Here is a 24,471-nt window from a genome sequence, read left to right as displayed (position 1 = left end):
ACAGTACCATTCAAATGAATGGTAACCAAAAACCGCTGTGTAGACGGTGCGGATTTATCCGCGCGGTTTTCATGTGGTTTTGAAACCGCAGAAAGAATTGACATGTCAATTCGTTCTGTGAAATCCGCAGCGGTTTCCTATCTCCACCATTGTGGAGATGGTGAAACCGCAGGACTAAACCGTAGATCTTTTGACCTGCGGTTTTTGCAAAATCCGCGCAGATGAATCCGCAGCGGATTCCGCAGTGTCTGCACACACCCTATGGAAATCAATTATCTGGACTCAGGAGTCCTGTGACCTGCCTCTTACCTGATGAGCCTGGCATGATGTACAGAGGGTACGGAAAGTATTAAGACCCCTTTAAGTTTCTCACTTTGTTTCATTGCAGCCATTTGGTAAATTCAGAAGTTTTTTTTTTTTTTTCTCTGCATCGCATCTTGACTGAAAAAAAACAAACATGTAGAAAGTGTTGCAAATTTGTTAACCCCTTAACCGCCTGAGCTTTTTTCGGTTTTTGCTCCTTCCCAGAGCCATAACTTTTTTTTTTTTTCCGTCAGTATGGCCATGAGAGGGCTTGTTTTTTGTGGGACGAGTTGTAGTTTTGAACGACGCCATTGGTTTTACCATGTCATGTACTAGAAAACGGGAAAAATTTCCAAGTTCTTTGAAATTGCAAAGTAAAGTGCAGTGCATCACTTGTGTTTTTGCTTTGGCTTTTTTGCTAGGTTCACTAAATGCTAAAACTGACCTGCCATTATGATTCTCCAGGTCATTACGAGTTCATAGACACCAAATATAATAATAATAATAATAAATTTTATTTTTATAGCGCCGACATATTCCGCAGCACTTTACATTTCAGAGGGGATTTGTACAGACAATAGACATTACAGCATAACAATAATCACATACAGTAGATTATAACAAATACCAAGAGGAGTGAGGGCCCTGCTCGCAAGCTTACAGTCTGAGGAAAGAGGGAGACACGAAAGGTGGGTGGTAACAGTTGCCCTGATTGTATGGACCAGCCATAATGTTAGGTGTGTGACAGTACGGACACAGAGGGCTAATGGATGCATAAAGCATGTGGGAGAATGATGCGGGGAACCTGGTTATGGTAAAACTTTTGGCTCTGCCACACAGGGATAGATTAGGTTAATGTGTTGAGGTGGTAGGCCAGTCTGAATAAATGCGTTTTTAGGACACGCTTAAAATTGTAGGGATTGGGGACTAATCGTATTGACGTGGGAAGTGCATTCCAAAGAATTGGCGCGGCACGTGTAAAGTCTTGGAGACGGGAGTGGGAGGTTCTGACTATTGAGGATGCTAACCTCAGGTCATCAGCAGAACGGAGGGCGCGGGTAGGATGGTATACTGAAACAAGGGAGGAGATGTAGGGTGGTGCTGAGCCATGGAGGGCTTTGTGAGTGAGGGTAATAAGTTTATACTGAATTCTGGAGTGGATGGGTAGCCAGTGTAATGACTGGCACAAGGTAGAGGCATCGGTGTAACAATTGGTGAGGAATATGATCCTGGCTGCAGCATTCAAGACAGATTGGAGAGGGGAGAGTTTGGTAAGAGGGAGACCGATTAGAAGAGAGTTACAATAGTCGAGACGAGAATGAATAAGAGAAACAGTAAGAGTTTTTGCAGAGTCAAAAGTAAGAAAAGGTCGAATTCTAGAAATGTTTTTGAGGTGCAGATGACAAGAGCGAGCCAGTGATCGAATGTGGGGGGCAAAGGAAAGCTCGGAATCAAGTATGACCCCAAGACAGCGGGCCTGTTGCTGGGGAGTAATAGTGGAACCACACACAGAAATGGCAATGTCGGGTATAGGTACATTAGTAGAGGGAGGAAACACCAGGAGTTCAGTCTTTGACAGGTTCAGTTTCAGATATAGTGAGGACATGATATTAGACACAGCGTTTAGACAATCGCCGGTGTTTTCTAAAAAGGCTGGCGTGATGTCAGGAGAAGAAGCGTATAATTGGGTGTCATCAGCATAGAGATGGTACTGGAAACCAAATCTACTGATTGTTTGACCAATAGGGGCAGTGTACAAGGAGAAGAGGAGGGGGCCTAGAACCGATCCTTGGGGGACCCCAACAGTAAGGGGAAGATGAGAGGAGGAGGAACTGGCAAAAGATACAGTAAAGGAGCGGTCGGAGAGATAGGAGGAGAACCAGGAGAGAACGGTATCCTTGAGGCCAATGGAACGGAGCATAGTGAGGAGGAGCTGATGATCCAGTGTCGAATGCTGCAGAGAGATCCAAGAGAATTAGCATGGAGTAGTGACCATTTGATTTAGCTGTTAGCAGATCATTGGAGACTTTAGTGAGGGCAGTTTCAGTGGAGTGTAATGAGCGGAAACCGGATTGGAGAGGGTCGAGAAGAGAGTTTTCTGAGAGATAGCGGATAAGACTGGAGTGGACCAGGCGTTCCAGGAGTTTAGAGATGAAGGGAAGATTAGAGACAGGTCTATAGTTAGCGGCACAGTTTTGGTCGAGGGATGGTTTTTTAAGTAGTGGATGTATGATGGCATGCTTAAATGAGGAGGGAAAAATACCAGAAGAGAGAGGTTAAATATTTTAGTTAGGTGAGGGGTGACAGCAGGGGAAAGGGACTGGAGGAGCTGTGACGGAAATGGGTCACTGGTGCAAGTAGTTGGGCGAGAAGATGCAAGGAGCCTGCTTACTTCTTCTGTGACTGGTTCAAAATCAGAGAGTGAGTTAGATGCAGTGGGGGAGGGAGGACAGTGCATGGTATGAGGTGATTGGGAGATAATTTCCTGTCGGATCTGGTCAATTTTTTCTTTGAAGTAATTGGCCAGATCGTCAGCTCGGAGCTCCGTGGTTGGGGCCTGTACTCTTGGATTGAGTAGAGAATGAAAAGTGTCAAATATGTCTAGGTTCTCTTTTATCTAAGTGGTGAAAAAAAATTCCATACTTTGCTAAAAAAAAAAAAAAAAAAAGTGCGTCATTTTCAAATACCCGTAGTGTCTCCATTTTTCATGATCTTGGGTTGGGTGAGGGCTTATTTTTTGCATGCTGTGCTGATGTTTTTAATTATACCACTTTTGTGCAGATACGATCTTTTGATCTCCCATTGCATTTTAGTGTAATGTTGCTGTGACCAAAAAATGTAATTCTGGTGTTTTGACTGTTTTATCACTACACCATTCAGTGATCAGGTCAAGAAATATATATTTATTCACTCACTCGTTGCCAAAAGTATTGACACCCCTGCAATATTGTCAGAATACTCAGTTTCTTCCTGAAAATGATTGCTATCACAAATTCTTTGGTATTATCTTCATTTAATTTGTCTTAAATGAAAAAACACAGAGAATGAAGCAAAACATTGATCACTTCACACAAAACTCCAAAAATGGGCCAGACAAAAGTATTGGCACCTTTAGCCAAAATAACTGCGACCAACCGCTTCCGGTAACCATCAATGAGTTTCTTACAATGCTCTGCTGGAATTTTAGACCATTCTTCTTTGGCAATCTGCTCCAGGTCCCTGATATTTGAAGGGTGCCTTCTCCAAACTGCCATTTTTAGATCTCTCCACAGGTGTTCTATGGGATTCAGGTCTGGACTCATTGCTGGCCACCTTAGAAGTCTCCAGTGCTTTCTCTCAAACCATTTTCCAGTGCTTTTTGAAGTGTGTTTTGGGTCATTGTCCTGCTGGAAGACCCATGACCTCTGAGGGAGACACAGCTTTCTCACACTGGGCCCTACATTATGCTGCAAAATTTGTTGGTAGTCTTCATAATGCCATGCACACGGTCAAGTAGTCCAGTTCCAGGGGCAGCAAAGCAACCCCAAAACATCAGGGAACCTCCGCCATGTTTGACTGTAGGGACCGTGTTCTTTTCTCCTGTAAACTGTGTTGATGCCTTTGCCCAAAAAGCTCTACTTTTGTCTCATCTGACCAGAGAACATTCTTCCAAAACGTTTTAGGCTTTTTCAGGTAAGTTTTGGCAAACTCCAGCCTGGCTTTTTTATGTCAGGCAGGAGTGGGGTCTTCCTGGGTCTCCTACCATACAGTCCCTTTTCATTCAGACGCCGACGGATAGTACGGGTTGACACTGTTGTACCCTCGGACTGCAGGGCAGCTTGAACTTGTTTGGCTGTTAGTCGAGGTTCTTTATCCAACATCCGCACAATCTTGCATTGAAATCTCTTGTCAATTTTTCTTTTCCGTCCACATCTAGGGAAGTTAGCCACAGTGCCATGGGCTTTAAACTTCTTGATGACACTGCGCACGATAGACACAGGAACATTCAGGTCTTTGGAGATGGACTTGTAGCCTTGAGATTGCTCATGCTTCCTCACAATTTGGTTTCTCAAGTCCTCAGACAGTTCTTTGGTCTTCTTTCTTTTCTCCATGCTCAATGTGGTACACACAAGGACACAGGACAGAGGCTGAGTCAACTTTAATCCATGTCAACTGGCTGCAAGTGTGATTTAGTTATTGCCAACACCTGTTAGGTGCCACAGGTAAGTTACAGGTGCTCTTAATTACACAAATTAGAGAAGCATCACATGATTTTACGAACAGTGCCAATACATTTGTCCATCCTCTTTGTTTGGTGTGGAATTATATCCAATTTGGCTTTAGGACAATTCTTTGTGTTTTTTCATTTAAGACAAATGAAGGTAATACCAAAGAATTTGTGTTTGCAATAATTTTCAGGAAGAAACTGAGTATTATCTGACAATTGCAGGGGTGTCAATACTTTTGGCCACAACTGTGTGTGTGTGTGTGTATATATATATATATATATATATATATATATATATATATATATATATATATATATATATGTGTGTGTATATATGTGTGTATATATATATATTTATTATACAACACATACACCCACACTTGTGGCCAAAAGTATTGACGCTCACAGCAATCTGGCACTGACAACTATAGAGGTTTCCAGGAGACCTTGGATTGTCATGCCGACACAGCGGTGACGCGGGTCACTGGTGTGCTTCTTTCCGGTGTGATTGCCGGATGCGCCATTTAAATGCCGCTGTCAGTGTTTTGCTATGACAATCATTTGTCACATGCTGTCAATTTCTTTGTGATCCTCCTTGAGATGGTTCTACTCCTTCATTGGAGTCCAGCTGTGCTTAAACTGATAGGACTTGATTTGTAAAGGCACATACCTGTCTATATAAGACCTCACAGTGTATGTCTGACCTCATGATTCTCATTTGGTCTAAGGAACTGGCCAAGGAGCTCAGACAGATTTGTGGCAAGGCACACATCCGTCCAAGGTTACAAAAAAATTTCTGTAAAGGGGGTTTTACACTAAGCAATATCGCTAGCAATATCGCTAAAACGTCACCGGTTTTGTGACGTTATAGCGATATTGCTAGCGATATCGCTATGTGTGATACTTACCAGCGACCGGCTCCCCCGCTGTCCATCGCTGATCGCGCGAGAATGTCCGGCTCCATTTCTCGTCGGGCGCTTCCTGCTGAGACTTCCTGCTGTGACGTCCAGCGACGCGTGGAGGCGGGCGGGAGGACGTCTGGATCGCTGCGTGTGAATGGTAAGTATCGTGCGCTGCGTCGCTGCTGCATCGCTGTGAGATCTTTCTGTATGAAAGCTCACTAGCGATCATTTAGCGATGCACCAGCGATCCTGACCGGGTCGGATCGCTGGTTGGATCGCTGGTGCATCGCTAAATGTAAAAGGGCCTTAATACTCAAGGTTCCTAAGAGCACAGTGGCCTCCATAATCCTTAAATGGAAGAAGTTTGGGACCACCAGAAGTCTTCCTAGACCTGGCCATCCAGCCAAACTGAGCAATCGTGGGAGAAGAGCCTTGGTGAGAGAGGTAAAGAACACCAAGATCACTGTGGCTGAGCTCCACAGATGCAGTAGAGAGAGAGTTCACTGCTGACTGAAGCATCTCCTCAGTGCAATTCATATGAAAGCCTGCATGGAGTTTGCTAAAAAAACATGAAGGCCTCCTAGACTATGATAAATAAGATTCTCTGGTCTGATGAGACGAATGTAGACCTTTTTGATGATAATTCTAAGTGGTATGTGTGGAGAAAACTAAGCACTGCTCATCACCTGCCCAATACAATCCCAACAGTGAAACGTGGTGGCAGCATCATGCTATGGGGGTGTTTTTCAGCTACAGGGACAAGGATGACTGGTTGCAATTGAAGGAAACATGAATGCGGCCAAATACAGAGATCCTGGATGAAGACCTCTTCCAGAGTGCTCTGGACCTCAGACCAAAGGTTCACCATCCAACAAGACAATGACCCTAAGCACACAGCTAAAATAACAAAGAAGTGGCTTCAGAACAACTGTGACTATTCTTGACTGGCCAAGCCAGAGCCCTGACCTAAACCCAATTGAGCATCTCTGGAGAGACCTGAAAATGGCTGTTCACCATCCAAGCTGACGGAACTGGAGAGGATCTACAAGGAAGAATGGCAGAGGATACCCAAATCCAGGTGTGAAAAACTTGCTGCATCATTCCCAAGAAGACTCATGGCTGTACTAGCTCAAAAGGGTGCTTCTGCGCAATACTGAGCAAAGGGTCTGAATACTTATGAACATGTGATATTTCGGTTTTTCCTAATAAACTTGCAAAAATGTTTACAGTTCTGTTTTGTCAGTCAAGATGGGGTGCAGAGTGTATATTAATGAATAAAAAAAGGAACTTTTTTGAGTTTACCAAATGGATGTAGTGAAATAGTGAAAAATTTAAAGGGGTCTGAATACTTTCTGTACCCACTGTACATGGGACAGTGCACCTGACTGGCTAATAATAAGAGCTGTGACTGCTGTTAATGTGAGAAGTTTACAGGGGTTCTGTTCATTGGCCACAGATTACCGCCATGGCTAATAGACTTGAGTCTGTTGAATTGATTCTCACCCACTCTAAGTTTCCTTACATGAAGGCACACAAGACTTTGAAGGTAAGTTGCAGTTCAGTAGTCAAACTCTTGAGTGTCATCTCCTCCAGCACGGGCGTTTCCTAACCCGTTATCTGATTTAAAGATGAACCTTGGCTTTAGTTGAAGCTGTAGCTGCCAAGATCTCTGCTTGCTGCTGCTTGCAGAAGTTCTGTAACTAAGAATATTCCTTGTGCAGGCTTGTTTCACCTCTTTGTTGCGCCTTTTTTATTTTTTGTAATCTGAATGGAAAACTCCAATTGAAAACAAACGTAAATGAAATCTTTCACTATTCTAAAAAGCCTTGTGTGGAAGGCTTAATCACGAATGATTGTTCAAACCAAGTTTAGGCACTCTGTGCTTCACGGCGGGGCCAATCATTTTATAGACAACATCTTGTTTTCCATCTATCCACCCTTCTCTGGTCCTATGATGCCGCAGCTGTCAAAGATTGGGTGGAGAGAGAAGGAAAACAAGCAGGTGGGAACATGTTTCTTAAATGATTCCCCTACCATGATGCACTGAGCGGCTTTTTTTTTCTTTTTTTAAATCAGATAAATTTTTATTTAACCAAATTCAGGTACAAAACAATAGAAGAAAAATCGCAATGAAAACATTAACAATCTTGATTAGTTTCAGAAATTCCCTCCCTTCCCCTCTCCCCATTACATACAAGAGCAGCAAATAATGCATGGTGTAGCCGAAGTTCAGGGTCATCTTCTCTCCACCCATGGTGTCCAGTGTCTCAAATGTTCTTATGCTTTTTCTCAACGTAAATATCTTTTTCCATATTCACAATAGTCAGACTGTCTGAAAAATTCCTTCAATGTCGGCGGATCTTCATTTATCCAATATCTGGCGATCAGTTTTCGTGCAATATATAATAATCTATCTATAGCCACTTTATATTTATGTACCTGGACCTCCCCCACATATCCCAGTATACACACCACAGGATCCCTCTCAGACCTACAACCATACACACCTCCTATGGCATTAAGCACCGCCGTCCAATATGGGTTCAGATTTGGACACTGCCATAACATATGGAGAATTTCAGCCCCCTCCATTCGGCACAGAGGACACTCGGAAGTCTGTCTCAGACCCGCTGTAGACATCCGTTCAGGAGTCCTATATGCTCTATGGAGTACATATATCTGCGAGAGTCTGCCCGGTTCACTCAGCGATAATTGGGGTATATATTCCATTATCACTTCCCATTTATCTTCCTCTATCCTACCCAACTCCTCCTACCATTTTCCCTGTGCTCTAATAGGGTTTCCCCACACAAGATCCCTAAATATAGTCAATAGTACGAAACCACCGCCTAAGGAACCAGACGGGGGCATTGTGCAAGACGTATAGCAGTTGGGGAATCAAAATCATCTTAGATTAATTCTTCCCACTGAGCGGCGGTTCTTAGTATGAAAAGTCACTCTGCTGATGAGCCCTTTTTAATGGGGTTGTCCGTGCTTTGATTGAAAGGTGTGCAAAGTTGATAACGTTGCCTCTAGACATACCTACACGGCTATCGCATACCTGTCCTATTAACTAGACTAGGTCACGTGCTGAGTGCCTTCTAATAATGCATGACTCCCAGCTGGTATGTGTAGCTCCCACGGAGGTACTAGTCGTGTCTCCAGCTATGGTCCTCAACCAGAACCTCAAAGTATATGCTTTCTGAAGCACCATAGCATTAAAAGGATACTTGACAGCAGTTGTGCAAGTCAGTCTGCGATTCATGCCGCCTGTGGTTTGGGCAGCATTAATAGCCTGACTGGTTCCCTTTAAGAGACAAATTCCAACTACCGTAGTTAATCCTTTGTGCTCACTTTCACTCCCAGCATAGGAGGCCTATGTATGCTAATGTCATCTAACAGTCCAGGTGATGCATTACATTGGGCAGTCGGGGCTGTTTCATTACTTAATGTAGGAGACCCGAAAGTTCAATGAGAATTACAACATAAATCTGTCTCTCAACTCAAAAAAAAAAAAAAGTGTGCAGACCGGGATCTTGACTTAAAAAATCCTGAAAGAGTGTTGTGCTTCTCATAGCGTGAATTTTATCCTTGCCTTTTCATCATTCTATGGAAAATGTAGCAAGCCCAAAGCCCAGTAAAGTAGAGTAATTCTTTCTGCAAGATATTCAGTTTACTTGTTCATTTTTACAGAAAATCTTCCATCTCACAAAGTAACTCAAACTTCACAAACTTCAGCTTTCGCCGGCAATACATTCCTTTTTATTTATTTTTTTTTTTTGAATGACTTATGGACCAAAACTACTAATCTGACAAGCTCGTTCGTTGCAGTGCATCCACTTAGGCTATGTGCCCACGTAGCATTTTATTCCGGACACTAAAAACCGGACTCCTTCCGAGAAATCGCGTGTTTTTTTCCACGCGATTTTACCTCGATTATGATCGCGTTTTTGCCGCGATTTTCGCGTGCGATATTCAAGCACTGATTTGAAGCATCGCTTGGAAAATGATTGACAGGTTGGTCACACTCGCCAAACATAGTGTTTGAAAAGTGTGAGCAGCTTTTTACTGTTGAGGCCGCCATTTGCGGCATCAATAGTAAAAGAATGTTAAAATGCTAAAAAAAAAATAAAAATCGGGGTATATTTATCTTCCGGCGTCCCGCGCTGCCATCCCGGGCCTCAGCGTTCCCAGTAATGCCTTGCGAGACCTGTGATGATGTTGGTCTCACGTTACTATAGCGATCTCGCGAGACCACGTCATCACAGGACCTTGCCGCAAGGCATTACTGGGAACGCTTAGGCCGGGAATGCAGCGCGGGACGTCGGAAGGTAAATATACCCCGATTTTTTTATTTTTACAGGGGTATGGTATCCAGGGCCTGGAGGACAGTCTCCTCTCCTCCACACAGTGGGTACCAACCGCACATGAGGCGCTTTAACTTCGCGCATGGTGGGCATAGCCACATGCGGGAAGTAAGCGGTTCTCATGCATTCCTATGGGTGCGGAATCGCGGCAATTCTTTGCTATTCCGCACAAAAGAATGAGCATGCTGCGATTTTTTTTTTTTTTTTTTTTTTTTTTCCCCCCGCGATGCGATTCCGCACAAAAGAATGACCATGCTGCGATTTTTCATGCGATGCCGCCGCAGAAAAAAGCACAGCATTAGCACAGCATGTGTGGAATGCCATAGGAATGCATGGGGGGGCGTTCTGTACACGATTTTTAAATGTTTTCGCGCCGAAAATCGCAGCAAAAACGCTTAAAAATCGCTACGTGGGCACACAGCCTTAAAGGGGTTTTTCTGTTGGTGAAAATCCCTGTCCTGTGCTGCAATTTAAAAAAATATAAAAATAAATTGCACCAGGGAAGGTTAAAGAGCAGCGAGTGTCTCTGCTCCCGCTGTCTGGTGTTGTCTGCAGTGCTGCCAACTAGATATCATTCCTACAGACAATACCAGACCCTAGGAGCAGTGTCGAGACTCACTGCCGGACTTGTGGAGGATGAGGACAGATTCTTACTTTTATTTTCATACAGACTGTAGCCAGAGGACAGGGATTTTCCCACAACAGAAAACCTCTTTTAAAGTAATGGAGCCTTCATGGATCTATGGGACTTAATGTTGACATGCTTCCTATATGTTCTCATTATTGTGAGCTTATAGATGGTGTATGACCCTCAATTCTTACTGTTTGGTCTCGTTTTCATAGGCAACCTTCCTGTTGGAGCTCTCAAAAGTCCTTGCAAACCCTGGAAACAGTCAGGTAGCTAGAGTTGCATCTGGTCTGCAGATTAAAAACTCTCTGACCTCAAAAGATCCAGATGTGAAGACTCAGTACCAACAGCGCTGGCTGGCAATTGACGCCAATATCCGTAGGGAAATTAAGGCTTTGGTAAGTTCTAATCAGATGGGGGTTTTTTGTGTTCTCCCCCCACAATACTTGACTAATGCCACATGAAATTTTTATTTTGTTTCTCAGGTGCTGCGGACTCTAGGTACTGAGAGCTACAGGCCTAGTTCAGCATCGCAGTGCGTGGCGGGGATAGCATGTGCGGAAATACCAGTCAACCAATGGCCTCAGCTTATTCCACAGCTTGTTGCCAATGTCACAGACCCAAGCAGCACAGAACACATGAAGGAATCTACGCTGGAGGCCATTGGGTACATCTGCCAGGACATTGTAAGTGATGTGGCCCGATCACTACCTGACTACTCTTGTGGATACATTCCTTCTACTCCTTCTGTTAAGGCTCATAATTGAACACAAGTCTGCTGGCAGTCATTGGAAACGGTCAACAAGCCCATTGTCAGACAGTTCCTTAACATGTTTCCTGAGCTGCTAGCATGCACTGGCAGATTGCTGTTTATTGCAGGGAAGCACCTATTTTGTTGTGGGGGCCATTTTGTCAAACTGAACCAAGCTAGTTATTGCTATTAGGGCATATATGTTTAATGTGCCCGTTTCACTTCCAAATCTTCAACATATCAGACGAAATGGGAATCATCCCTGCCCACACTGTAGTAAGGAAGAGACCATGCATGAGTCTCTCTCCAATGTAGTTTGAGCTGCTATGACATCTGACTGGTTAATCCCATTACCTATGACAAAATCCGCACACATGCATGGGCAGCGTCCAACCTCAGCTGCTCCTTGCTGCAGGCATTCTGCCAATATATTTGGAGCCACACAGTGCCCCCTATGTACAATACCGGTCCTAGTTCCAGCAATACACCTCACTGAAAATATATATATTTGTCCTCCAGTCATACAGACGAGCATGTCTGTGCCCAGATTTTTCAGGGCTTGTCACAGAATATTATTGCGGCTACATGTGACTTGCAGGTTGAACATCCCTGATGTAATGGCATTTTACGTAATTCCCTGAATCTAAATGCATGCTCCTGCAGATGTTGTAAGAGCAGGGATGCTGGAAAATCCATAAAGGCAATCTGTAAGCAGGCTAGCGTTTGCCAATACTCTTTGCCCCCGCTCTCCCCTCCATGCGGCAATGTGTAATAACCACCCTGCTTTTTAGTTTAGGGCTTGATGCAGGTACAGCTTTTCAGTACCATTTAGGCCTTTTTGCGCTGTGACTAAACCTCTGACCAGTACAATATATTTAGACAGCTGACAGATTATAAAATAAGGTTGGTTATTGACTGCATTGGTTGGCCCCTTTCCTGGATTAGTAGTGCCTTTGAGTTTATGGGTACCAGCCATGAATGTGACTATGACTTCTTATAAAGGGGGAAAAATGTCTGGGGAGGAATGTCTTTGCTAAAATGTAAAATATCAGAACTCGCATACTTTGTATAGTCCAGTGTTCGTGGCTTACTTGGAGGAAGCTTCCGATTTCTCTGCTCCAGGTGTGATGGGTCTGGCTTAGCGCTCTTCTAGCATGTCCCAAATACTGGGAGTGTGTGAAAGCGTGCTCTGTCAGAATGAATGCAAACGTGGAACCTAAGAATATCTGAAGACATTCAAGCAAATTGCATTGTAAAGTTACCATGTTGTCAACAGTAAATATATTCCCCATTAAAATGATTTTCTGGCAAAATAAAACTTTCCCCAGGTGACGGAGATATGTCAGTAGAAATGCTTAGTCTGTACAGACAGTATGTGGTGATGTCGCTGTCCTCCCAGCCACTAGACTGCCGTGACCTGTGATTGGCTGCAGCAGTCATGTGACTTTGGACCATGTATCTTAAAACATCTGACGTGCGTTTTGGATCACCTGACTGCTGTAGCAATCACAGGCCACAGTGGTCCAGCAGCTGGTGAGATGGTGACATCACTGTATACTGTCCCTACATAGACCATGGAGGGGCCTGCGCAGGATCCTGGTGGGTGTGAGTGTGACTGAGTTTAGTTTTTCTCCATTGCTTGTGAGTTTTTTTGCGTATTCCATTCTCTAGGTAGTATTATTTTGCCACTATAACTATACAAATGTTTACTGTATTGCAGCTAAAGTCTTCATTATTTATTTTTTTTAAGGACCCTGAACAACTACAACACAAATGCAATGAAATCCTGACTGCTATCATCCAGGGTATGAGAAAAGAGGAGCCCAGCAGCAATGTTAGACTTGCAGCCACAAATGCTCTTCTCAACTCTCTGGAGTTCACCAAATCTAATTTTGATAAAGAGGTTAGTGGGTGGTCTTGAATATTCTACCTGTAGTCTCGATGTGTCCCCTTAACTGTTTGCTGGCCGTTACGCAGCTGGGTGCAGTACATGACCAATGTGTGGAATTGCTGAATTGGCAGCATCCGTTCCCTGTGCATGAAGCTGCTATTGTTATGGCTGAGCTTGTCTGATGGCTCACTCTGCTGACTTAGGAAGTGACTTCAGCAGTCAGTCTGGGGCACAGACAATCTCACAGCACTGTTGCTGTGGCAAGGCGATCTGAACCATCTTCAAAACGATCAAAAAATGGTTTAGATTTGTAATTTTTGTCAAAAATGTATTGGTGCCCCAAGACTTGTGAAATGACAAGGCCATCTTATAGTTAGGTGGTAACCCCCAATCTTGTCGCTTGGGATGTCTATACTAGTTGTGTGCCCTTTACTATCTAATATCTTCCTTTTTTCATCTTTAGTCTGAAAGGCATTATATTATGCAAGTGGTCTGTGAAGCAACACAGTGTCCTGACACTAGGGTGAGTTCCTGAATAATGGGTACGTTGTCAGTGTGACGTCACCACCTTTGCTCACCACATGGTCTCCATTTTCTAGGTGCGTGTAGCTGCTCTACAGAACCTGGTGAAGATCATGTCCCTCTATTACCAGTATATGGAAACCTACATGGGACCTGCCCTATTTGCTGTGAGTTACATGACTGAACACGCCGGCTTTGGTACCGCATAAAGCACTTTGTCACATATATTGTGTTTCAGATCACTGTGGAGGCAATGAAGAATGAAATAGATGAGGTGGCTCTGCAGGGAATAGAGTTCTGGTCCAACGTATGCGATGAGGAGATGGACCTGGCAATTGAAGCATCTGAGGTATCACTGCAATTCACTTGAATTCTATTACTTTTAATGATAAAATCAGCTGCAGAAAAATTAGTTTGATAACAATGGAGAAATTTTCCTAGAAATCTGCTTGGGTCTGAATTGCTCTTATAAAATTACCTTATAGGCTTATTTCAAGGGGTTCCTGTAGTTTAAGGTTCTTTCTGCAGACTACCTACCCGTTGGACCAGTCCATTGGAGCAGATGGCATAGTCTCATACCATTTTTCACTCCTTTCCCAAGAGAGACATGGTTTAACAAGTGCTTTTTAAACCGGATTAATAGTGTCTCATTACATAAAACTTGGCACACATCCTAGCAAAGTCTAATCGGCATTTAGAACAGATGCACAAGGGAAGTATTGGCTTAGGAAATGGGCAGTTGCTTATTTCTGTGATCGTCTGTGTTCCTTATTTTATGACTAATGATCTAGCCCTTTTCTGTGCTGTCTGAGGATGACAAGTTCATGCACCACACATAAAATATTGTGTTGATTCTGACGGTCTGAAGACTGAGAACTGGGATTTTGTCTAAACTGGGATATAGATAGTTATTCTCTCAAATCGTGGCTTTTTTTGCTGAAACTTTGCAATTAAAACTCAAGAATATTTTTTTTTTTTTTTTTTTTTTTTTTTAAATGAGCATACACCCTGTAGTGATTTAAATAGTAACAATACATGTATATAACATGGGGTATTTAGTACCATCATGATTTAAAAAACAAACCTAAATTCTGTCCCACCGCGACAAGGTGTACCCAGTCAGGATGGTCCTATCCTGTCTCTGGTATCAAAACCTTACCTTGTCAATGACCTCAATGTGAATAAAGGCAGAGCAGGACCCAGGCCTGACTGTTCAGAAACTTGCCCATGGGAAGCTATGTAGATGAAATGCCTAGCTCAAAAAGGGGGGGGGGGGGGGGTTATGCCCTGTTTGTAAAAGTAAGGAAATTACAGCTCATTTATTTGGTCTTGCTGTAGTTTCTTGAAACCTTTTAATTGCCAAAATGCCATCACATTATGAAGTGATTATCTGCTCCCATAATTTGTTTTTCAGGCTGCTGAACAGGGGAGACCGCCAGAACACACCAGCAAGTTCTATGCTAAAGGAGCGTTGCAATACCTTGTTCCTATACTGACACAGACACTTACGAAACAGGTGAATATTTCTTTTTTTGGATTTACGGCTTTTAAATTAAATATTTTGGCACATTAAAAGCCTGTAATGCTGCGAGGGTTTGTATCTTGTCAGTATCCAACCACCTGATCTCTGCTACTAGGATGAGAATGATGACGACGATGACTGGAACCCCTGTAAGGCTGCTGGGGTATGCCTCATGCTGCTTGCTACGTGCTGTGAAGATGACGTTGTCCCCCACGTACTGCCATTCATTAAAGAACACATCAAGAACCTAGACTGGCGCAACAGGGATGCAGCAGTCATGGCATTTGGAAGTATACTCGAGGGTCCCGAAGCCTGCCAGCTGAAGCCCTTAGTCATACAGGTTAGTGCTTTCCCTTTTTTGGTTTGTTTTAAACTCTCATCTTAAGCCCTTTTTAAAAAACAAAAAAAACACACCATTATGTACCACGCTAAGCAACTGCAAATGTATCGTGTGCCATTCTACATGATCATGACATACAATCCAAAAAGATAGAATTGATTATACATGTTGCATGTGTAATACAACAAATGAAAAATATTCTATTACAACAGATAACCTATTCATACAGCTACCAGGTTAGTGCTAGCTTTGATTTTACTTGTGAAACTTATTGTGTCTAAGGATGACGAGTTCATGCACCACACAGAACAGACTGTGTTGATTGTGACTTTCTGAAGACATTTGAACAGCAGTGGTAGGCCGGGATCACACTACCCTGTGTGATGCGAGAAACTCGCACGAGTCTCTCGGATCAACACCCGGAGCTGCCGCCGACACTCGGGATTGGAGCTGCGGCTTAATGTTTTTCTATACTCGTGAGTTTCTCGGTAGTGATCCTGGCCTTATATGAAGTCTAAACCTCCTTGTAAAGGCGGTATAATTAGCTTTTCATAGATCTCTAAGTGCTGTCTGACCGCTGCTGCCAATCACTGGTGGTATTATGCAGGACTTGCAAGTATGATCAATAAAGGCTAGTAACTTGCTGCAGCAGTCATGTACATGTATAGAATATCATTGCTTTGACCTTTTATTTTTGTTGCCAATGATTTGGAGATGACCTACTTGGATGGATACTCCTGTTGATCTATGAACTTAAACCAAACTTTAACTAGGATGGTCACGCACATGAATGGTAATAAATGAAACTTAAAGGGGTTGTCCACTACTCAAGCAACCTTTTTCTGAATCCCTTTCCCTCCAGTAAAATAACATTCTCAATCTAAGACACCGTTCCAGCGGTGTTATCATTGGCTCTTCCAGGGCTCGCCTGGCATTGTCACTCCATCTCTGCAGCCAATCAGCGCAGCTCTCTTCCTCAGGATGTCTTAATTTGTCCAAAGGAGGGGACAGAATAAGTGCGTGTGTTCTTTTTTTTTTTTTTTTTTTTTTCTCTTCTGGGGGGGAACTGGGATTCAGAAGTTTGTCCAAGTAGTGGACAACACCTTTTGAAGGGGGTTGCTCAGTACTTTTATATTGATGAGTCATCGATGCCTTGACTAAGGCTGCGACACCCCCCCCCCCCCCTCCCCTCGTAAACAGGCAAATTCAAATGCTTTTAGAAAATGCTGATAAGTGATTTGGGTAATTATTGCAATGTCTTATTTAAGGGATTGAACTAGGACACCCCCTTCTTGATCTAAATGTTTGGCCCCGATAAAGTAAAGCTTGAACTCTCCTCCGGCGCTGTTCCAGCGGTATCTGCTCACAGTTCCGGGGCTCTTGTGCAATTATGACACTTGGTGCTCGGTGCCTAATCAGCGATGGCCGTCACTGTCCACGTCTTTCGACATTTTGAACATTAAGAGGAAGTCCGAGATCAGCTGCACACCTGGCTTTCCCCTTCATGGTCAAAGCGTCCAAGGGTAGAGACAGTGACACCAGTGCTAATTGGGCTCCGGGCTCACATGTCATACAGCCGCCATGACATCCCCGGGAACACTGGTGCCGACACTGCTGGAACGGTGCCAGCACGGAAGGTGAAGTATACAGTATTTTTTTTTTTTTTTTTTTTTTTAAATCTGGTCCAAACATTTAGAGGAGTTGTCCTAACAGTGTACAATCCCTTTAAATACAAGTATGGCATCTTTTAATTTGCAAGATCTGTTTGCCTTCCTGCTTTGCAATTCCTCTATTTTATTGTAGGCAATGCCCACTCTTATTGAGTTAATGAAGGATCCCAGTGTGGTCGTTAGAGACACTACGGCGTGGACTGTAGGAAGAATATGTGAGCTTCTGCCAGAGGCAGCCATCAATGATGTTTACCTCGTCCCACTACTGCAGTGCCTCATAGAGGGCCTAGGGGCAGAGCCAAGGGTGGCTACAAATGTCTGCTGGGTAAGTGAATTATCCTGGTCTGTATCCAGTGTTTGCCATAGTACAGATTACTGTAGTTATAAGGTTTGCTTGCTTTTAGGCATTCTCTAGTTTGGCTGAGGCTGCATATGAAGCAGCGGATGTAACAGATGACCAAGTAGAGCCTGCCTCCTATTGCTTGTCTAGCTCCTTTGAGGTGATTGTACAGAAACTGCTGGAAACGACTGACCGGTAAGTGTTTTAGTGACTCCGTATCTCAGCAGAGCTTGCTTGAATTGTAGTTTTAAGGTAAACTACAGGCTCTCAAATGTGTTTGACACAAATTGCTGTGGTATGTTAGATCGTGCCATTCTTGTTTAGGATATGTTGGCTTATGTGATTTTAGTCTCTTCTGATGACTGAATGCAGCGCTTACACAATGATTAGTGACTGTCGTACTTTCGATGTAGTAGCTTCGTACCAGTCTGAGGATGATGAGTTCATGCACCACTCTGATCTAACGCTGTGTTGATTATGACTCTCTGAAGACGTCCTAATTTTTATTTTATTTTTTGTCAGCAATACTATTGTGGGTTGATATTGGAACTGGCAAATTAGTAGTCTGCTTTCCTTCCCTACACAGACCTGATGGACACCAGAACAACCTACGAAGCTCTGCCTACGAAGCCCTAATGGAGATAGTAAAAAACAGTGCCAAGGACTGCTATCCGGCTGTGCAAAAAACTACTTTAGTGATAATGGAGAGGCTGCAGCAAGTGCTTCAGATGGAGGTAGGAGTGGGAGCATCTGCTGCGTGAGACGTAACTCATTTGGAGCCAACATGATGTTCTTAAGCATTCCACCTCTCATTTCTCTTACCAGTCCCACATACAGAGTACATCAGACAGGATACAGTTTAATGATCTGCAGTCACTCCTCTGTGCAACACTCCAGGTAAGTGTCCTTCAGAATGCGTTTCCCTTGTGGTCTTAATCGCCAAGTCTGAGGATGACTAGTTCATGCACCACACAGACATGACTGTGTTGATTATGACGTTCTGAAGACTTTCCATTTGCATTCTTCGGTTTATTAGTAGTCATTAATGTCTGCTCCCGTAATCAATTCCTGCTTTGTAGGTAAACGCTCCTGTAGAATAGGAGTGTTTCCATACTGTCTTAAAGTTGAACCAATAGCAAAAACTCAAACCAAAATAAGGATAGAGTAAAGAGATCCATAAAAAAGATTAAGCCTTTTGTAATTCAATAAAATAAAAAAACAAAGAAAATAAAAATTTTCCCTTCACCCATGACAGCACCACCTGAGAGAGAGGGATCCGCCCCGCCAGGACAGGAACCTACTGAGACATAAGGGGCGGCACCTCTCCCCCGCTTCAGTTGGGTTCCTGTCCTGGAAGGAATCCCACTGTGGCGGTGCCTGTCATGGGCGAAGAAAAAGATAAGACCCAGGCCCGTCCCGGCGCGGGAAGAACAGGTAGCTTACCTGTAGCGCCGGCCGTCGGGTCCTGGAAGCGCAGTCCCCGGGGTCCCTGGGGCTCTGGGTTCGTGCGGGCGTGGATGGGATTCCGGTGGCTCCGGGAAGCCCCCACCGCGCCGCCCTCCCCTCGCGCACGCCGCATCTTGATCCCCGTGGTAGGGGAGAGACGCTGGCGTCTTCCGGCCGCTGACGTCAGCGGCGCTTGGAATGCTGGGTGCGCCGGCTGACGTCAGCAGAAGGCGACGGTGTAATGGCGCTGGGTGCGACGCCGGCCGGCTTCTGAAGCGCCGAGCCGGCGGTCGCAGGGGGGAGGGGAGGAAGACAGCTGTAGATCGGCGGTGCAAAATGGAGTCCGAGCAGGAACGTTCAGCGTCCCTGCCTCCCTCACAGCCCTCTGGCAGGAAGCATGGAAGCCATTCAAGCAGCAGTCGCCCCAGCCACAGGTCGGGGCACTCCTCAAGGTCCAAAGAGCGCGGGTCAGGTGCTCCGATGCAGCCTTCAAGTCCGCTACCCTTGATTACGGGTGGTGAGTGATCTTCGTGAATGTTAACAGTATATTAATAGGGGTTTTCTATTGTATGCTTCACCCTGTAGGAAAGGCCCAGAAAAGCGGGAAGCAAGAAGAATAGGGATTGTGCTATATGTAAATCTCCCCTAGCAAGAGACTGGCAAAAAGATCTCTGTGCTTCGTGCATTCAGCGAACTATGGCGGAGGAAGCGCCTAGTTTCGCAGCCAATCTAATATCTGCCCTCAGGTCAGAAATGGAAGGCTCAATTAAGTCCCTATTGAAAAAAGGGAAAAAAAGCAGGAAGGATTTCCCTAGTTCCCCCTCAGATTCCGCGTCAGTATCATCTCAGGCGGAAAAATCATCCTCCTCAGACTCCTCAGATAGTGACACAGGGGGTAAGCCATGTTTCCCTGTAGAAGATACAGATGCCCTCCTAAAGGCCATTAGAACCACAATGGGCCTACAGGAAGAAAGGGCGGCTAAAACCCTAGAGGACGTCATGTTTGGGGGGGCTTCAGGAGAGGAAAAAACGAACCTTTCCAGTAAACGCGAAAATCCAGGCGCTTATTGAGAAGGAGTGGAAAAAGCCTGAAAAATCGGGGGCCCTTCCATCCGCCTCTAAGAGACGATACCCCTTTGAATACAAGGATACGGAGGTATGGGACAAAGTCCCAAAAATAGATGCAGCGGTGTCCAGATCTTCCAAAAGGTCGGCCCTGCCCTTGGAAGATGCAGGGGTTCTTCGAGACCCGCTGGACAAAAAAGCGGACTCATATTTGAGGCACGCATGGGAAGCGACAGCAGGAGGTCTAAAGCCGGCGATAGCGGGCACCTGCACGGCACGCTCCCTCATGATCTGGCTGCAGCAGTTAGAAGAGAAGCTGGCGTCAAGGGTCCCAAGAGAGAAGATCTTATCAGACATGTATCTCTTGCACGGGGCAGCGGCTTTTTTGGCAGATACCTCGGCGGACTCTATGCGATTGACAGCCAGAGCAGCGTCACTATCAAATGCTGCTAGACGCGCGTTATGGCTTAAGGGCTGTCCGGGTGACCTTCAGTCCAAGGCCAAATTGTGCTCTCTCTCCCCTGCGATGGTCGATTCCTGTTCGGCAAGAACTTGGACGATATTCTGGAGAAAGCAGGCGATAAGAAAAAAGGCTTCCCCAGATTCCCTATGGATCAGAGGAGACAGCCCTTTCGGAGGGGGAGATTCAATAGAGGGCGTCCTCCCGCTGACAGGAGAAGATGGGAGGATAAAAGAAAGAATCAGGGTTTATGTTTGGTGGAGGCACCTCCACCTCAAAAAAGTCACCACAATGACGCCGGTATTCCAGTAGGAGGGAGATTGGCACTCTTTTTCCAGGCCTGGGAAAAGATCTCCTCCAATACCTGGATTCTGAGCATCCTAAAAGAAGGCCTGAAAATCCCCTTTATTCGTCAGCCAAAACCCGTGGTCGTCATCACACCTATCAGGAAGATGACCGAAGAACAACTGGCCTTAGAAACAGAAATCCTGAGCCTGATAGACAAGCGGGTACTGTCCGAGGTGCCACTCTTACAGGAAGGAAAGGGGTTTTATTCACCCCTTTTTCTAATAAAAAAACCGGATCAGTCGTTCAGGACAATCATAAATCTCAGACGCCTCAATCTTTGGATAAGGAACCCGACCTTCAAGATGGAATCAGTGACTACGGCAGTGAAGCTGCTACATCAAGATTGCTTCATGGCCGTAGTCGATTTAAAGGATGCGTATTATCACATCCCTATCCATCCAGATTACCAGAAATACCTGAGGGTAGCGCTTTATATTCAGGGCACACTAAGGCACTTTCAGTTCAGGGCTCTTCTGTTTGGCATATCCATAGCCCCGAGGGTCTTCACCAAGGTCATAGCGGAAGTGAAAGCCTTTCTCCGGATTCACGATACGGTCATAATACCATACCTGGACGATTTTCTTATAGTGGGCAGTTCAGAGGACCACTGTACAGCACAGTTGACTCAGGTGATCAACACCTTGCAAGAATTAGGGTGGATAGTCAATTTAAAAAAATCAAAATTACAACCCCTAAAGAAACAGACCTTCCTAGGATTTATACTGGACTCAGAAAGGCAAGAGTTTCTGCTCCCAGAGTCCAAGATAGAGAAGGTACAAAATCTGGCCTTGGCGGGCCGAAACCAACCATGTATGACATTAAGAAAAGCAATGTCCCTACTAGGTACCCTAACATCCTGTATTCCGGCGGTCAGGTGGGCTCAGTTTCACACCCGGCAACTCCAGGGGGAGATACTAAGAGCACAAAGATCGCTAAGAGGGCGTTTGGAAGGGAAGCTGGAGCTTTCCTCAAAAACCAGAGACTCTCTCAACTGGTGGTTGAACGGGACAAATCTGACCTTGGGAATACCATGGGACAGACAGGCGACAGATATAATTTTAACAGATGCAAGCTCCTCGGGGTGGGGGGCACACCTAAGGGGCCTCATAGGTCAGGGTTCCTGGACACCTCAAGAAAGGCAGGCATCCTCCAACCTGAGAGAACTGTGGGCAGTGGGCAAGGCCCTAAGCCACTTCATTCCGCTACTCCAGGGTCGAGACGTACGCATCATGTCAGACAACAAGGTAGCAGTGGCATACATCAACCACCAAGGTGGGACAAAATCACACTCCTTAATGGAAGCAGCAACAGACATTCTGAGCAGTGCAGAGGAACACCTACACTCCGTGACAGCCCTACACATAAAAGGGGCAGAAAACATAGAGGCAGATTTCCTGAGTCGCAATACCCTGAGGCAAGGAGAATGGGCGCTAAACCGGTCCATTTTTCAAAAGATAATTCAGCTTTGGGGGGAACCGGTGATAGACCTCTTTGCAAACAAGCACAACAGGCAAACAGAAAGGTTCTGCTCTCTAAACCCGAGGGAAAATCCATGGGCAGTGGACTCGTTGCACATCCAGTGGAACTTCAGACTGGCTTACGCGTTCCCCCCAGTAGCTCTGATCCCAACTGTGGTAAGAAAAATCAGAAACTATCAAGCCAGGGTGATTCTAATAGCTCCATTCTGGACAAAAAGGCCCTGGTTTGCTCTGCTACGGAAGATGTCCCTCTCCGATCCATGGGTTCTGCCAGAAATCCCGGACCTACTAGCTCAGGGTCCAATATTGCACGCTCAGGTCAAAGGATTCCATCTGACGGCGTGGAATTTGAAAGGTCGCTTTTAATGGATAGGGGGTTCTCCCCTGGGCTGGTGGCCACTCTGCTAAAAAGCAGGAAACCGGTGACTACTAACATCTACGGCAGAACATGGGATAAGTTCCTACAGTTCTTGGGTAAGCCGTTAGGAAAAGAACCCCCGATTAGGGCCATCCTAGAGTTCTTACAATCTGGGTTGCAGATGGGGTTAGCAGTAAACACACTTAAGGTTCAGGTGTCGGCACTAGGGGCGCTCTACAATTGCAAACTGGCATCAGATAGGTGGATAGCCAGATTTATTAAAACCTGCCATAGAGCTAAGCCTATTCCAATACCCAGAATAGCCCCCTGGGATTTAAACCTGGTGTTAGAAGCCCTTACAAAAGATCCGTATGAGCCATTACATCAGCTACCCCTAAAGTTCTTGACCCTAAAAACAATCCTGTTAGTAGCCCTCACATCAGCCCGCAGGATAAGCGACTTACAGGCTCTCTCAGTAAATCCTCCTTACACGCAAGTCTTTCAGGATAGGGTAGTTTTAAGAACAGACCCCAGTTATCTGCCCAAGGTAGTATCAGATTTCCATCGGGGTCAGGAAATTGTCCTTCCATCCTTTTGCGAAAATCCAAAAAATCTGGGGGAGGAAAAATTCCATAGTCTGGATGTTAAAAGGGCTCTCGTAGAATATATATCTGCCACTAGCCAGTGGAGGAGGTCACAGTCCCTATTCGTAGCTTTTCAGGGTGCCAGGAAAGGCTATGGGGTTTCAAAAGGGACTATTGCTAGATGGATTAGGGAAGCCATTAGTGTAGCCTATTCAGCTAGTGGTATCCCGATTCCTGACGGCATCAAGGCTCATTCCACCAGAGCCGTGGCGACCTCCTGGGCTGAAAAGGCAGAGGTATCAATCGAACAGATTTGTAAGGCCGCTACCTGGGCCTCACCTTCAACCTTCTTTAAGCACTATAGATTAAATCTATCCTCCTCTGCTGACTTAACCTTTGGTAGAAGGGTGCTGCAAGCGGTGGTCCCTCCCTAAGGTGTTTCGAAGTCTCCAAAAATCTCTCAGGTGGTGCTGTCATGGGTGAAGGGAAAACCACCATGGTTACTTACCGGTAGCCGGTTTTTCCGGAACCCATGACAGCACCCATACATTCCCCCCCTTTTTTCACTGTATGGGTGTGCACAATTAGTAGGGTGTTTTGAGTGTTGTGGTGTTGGATTAAACATGTAACTAACCGGGAAGTCCTCTCAATGCTCTGTAACCCAACTGAAGCGGGGGAGAGGTGCCGCCCCTTATGTCTCAGTAGGTTCCTGTCCTGGCGGGGCGGATCCCTCTCTCAGGTGGTGCTGTCATGGGTTCCGGAAAAACCGGCTACCGGTAAGTAACCATGGTGGTTTCAACTATTGATAGTGATATGTGTGTGTGTATATTCTCCTCTTTACTCGATCCTTATTTTGGTTTGAGTTTTTGCTATTGGTTCAAGAATGTGGAAGTGCCATTATAAATACACTAGATATTTAATGTTTAATTAGTCTTTTAAAAGTTGTTCACAAGAAACCAAAAGAACACCGATTTGTCTAAAGGTCAGTTTTAAAGGATTTGTACCAGGGAAATTAGTTATTTCCTATTGACTTGGGGTCTGATCTGTAGAACTCTCTGGAGTGCAAGTCAAGCATTAGCATCTCTGCTTCATTGATTCATTGTCTGAGCTTGCTATAGATGGACATTTCCAAAAGTCTCTCAGAGAATAAGGTCTCATGCAGACGTCACTGGATCTGTCCAAAGATGGACCGCAATGCACAGCCTAGTCATGGGTCTCCTGATTTGAGCACAAAAGCCTCATGTAATTCTATGAGGCTGCCATATGCGTGTCTGGAGACATGCAGCCGG

General features: G+C 45.0%; 1 protein-coding gene across 1 annotated transcript in view; it reads left to right on the top strand.

Annotated features, from left to right (window-relative positions):
- KPNB1 (karyopherin subunit beta 1) overlaps positions 1-24,471 on the top strand; it is a 38,284-nt gene that overhangs the window by 3,698 nt on the left and 10,115 nt on the right. Inside the window, exons 3-14 of the mRNA XM_073572476.1 lie at positions 10,623-10,805; positions 10,893-11,093; positions 12,909-13,061; positions 13,513-13,572; positions 13,649-13,738; positions 13,810-13,920; positions 14,986-15,087; positions 15,209-15,433; positions 17,237-17,428; positions 17,508-17,638; positions 18,030-18,177; positions 18,269-18,340. Of these exons, the coding sequence (XP_073428577.1) occupies positions 10,623-10,805; positions 10,893-11,093; positions 12,909-13,061; positions 13,513-13,572; positions 13,649-13,738; positions 13,810-13,920; positions 14,986-15,087; positions 15,209-15,433; positions 17,237-17,428; positions 17,508-17,638; positions 18,030-18,177; positions 18,269-18,340 (1,668 nt within the window). The remainder of the gene's footprint in view (positions 1-10,622; positions 10,806-10,892; positions 11,094-12,908; positions 13,062-13,512; positions 13,573-13,648; positions 13,739-13,809; positions 13,921-14,985; positions 15,088-15,208; positions 15,434-17,236; positions 17,429-17,507; positions 17,639-18,029; positions 18,178-18,268; positions 18,341-24,471) is intronic.

The sequence above is a fragment of the Dendrobates tinctorius genome, unplaced genomic scaffold (assembly GCF_039654945.1).
Source record: "Dendrobates tinctorius isolate UK_male_01 unplaced genomic scaffold, ASM3965494v1 ptg000032l, whole genome shotgun sequence".
In the NCBI taxonomy this organism is placed as follows: Eukaryota; Metazoa; Chordata; class Amphibia; order Anura; family Dendrobatidae; genus Dendrobates; species Dendrobates tinctorius.
The sequence above is the reverse complement of the archived record's forward strand: the minus strand, read 5'-3'. Positions and strand labels throughout refer to the sequence as shown.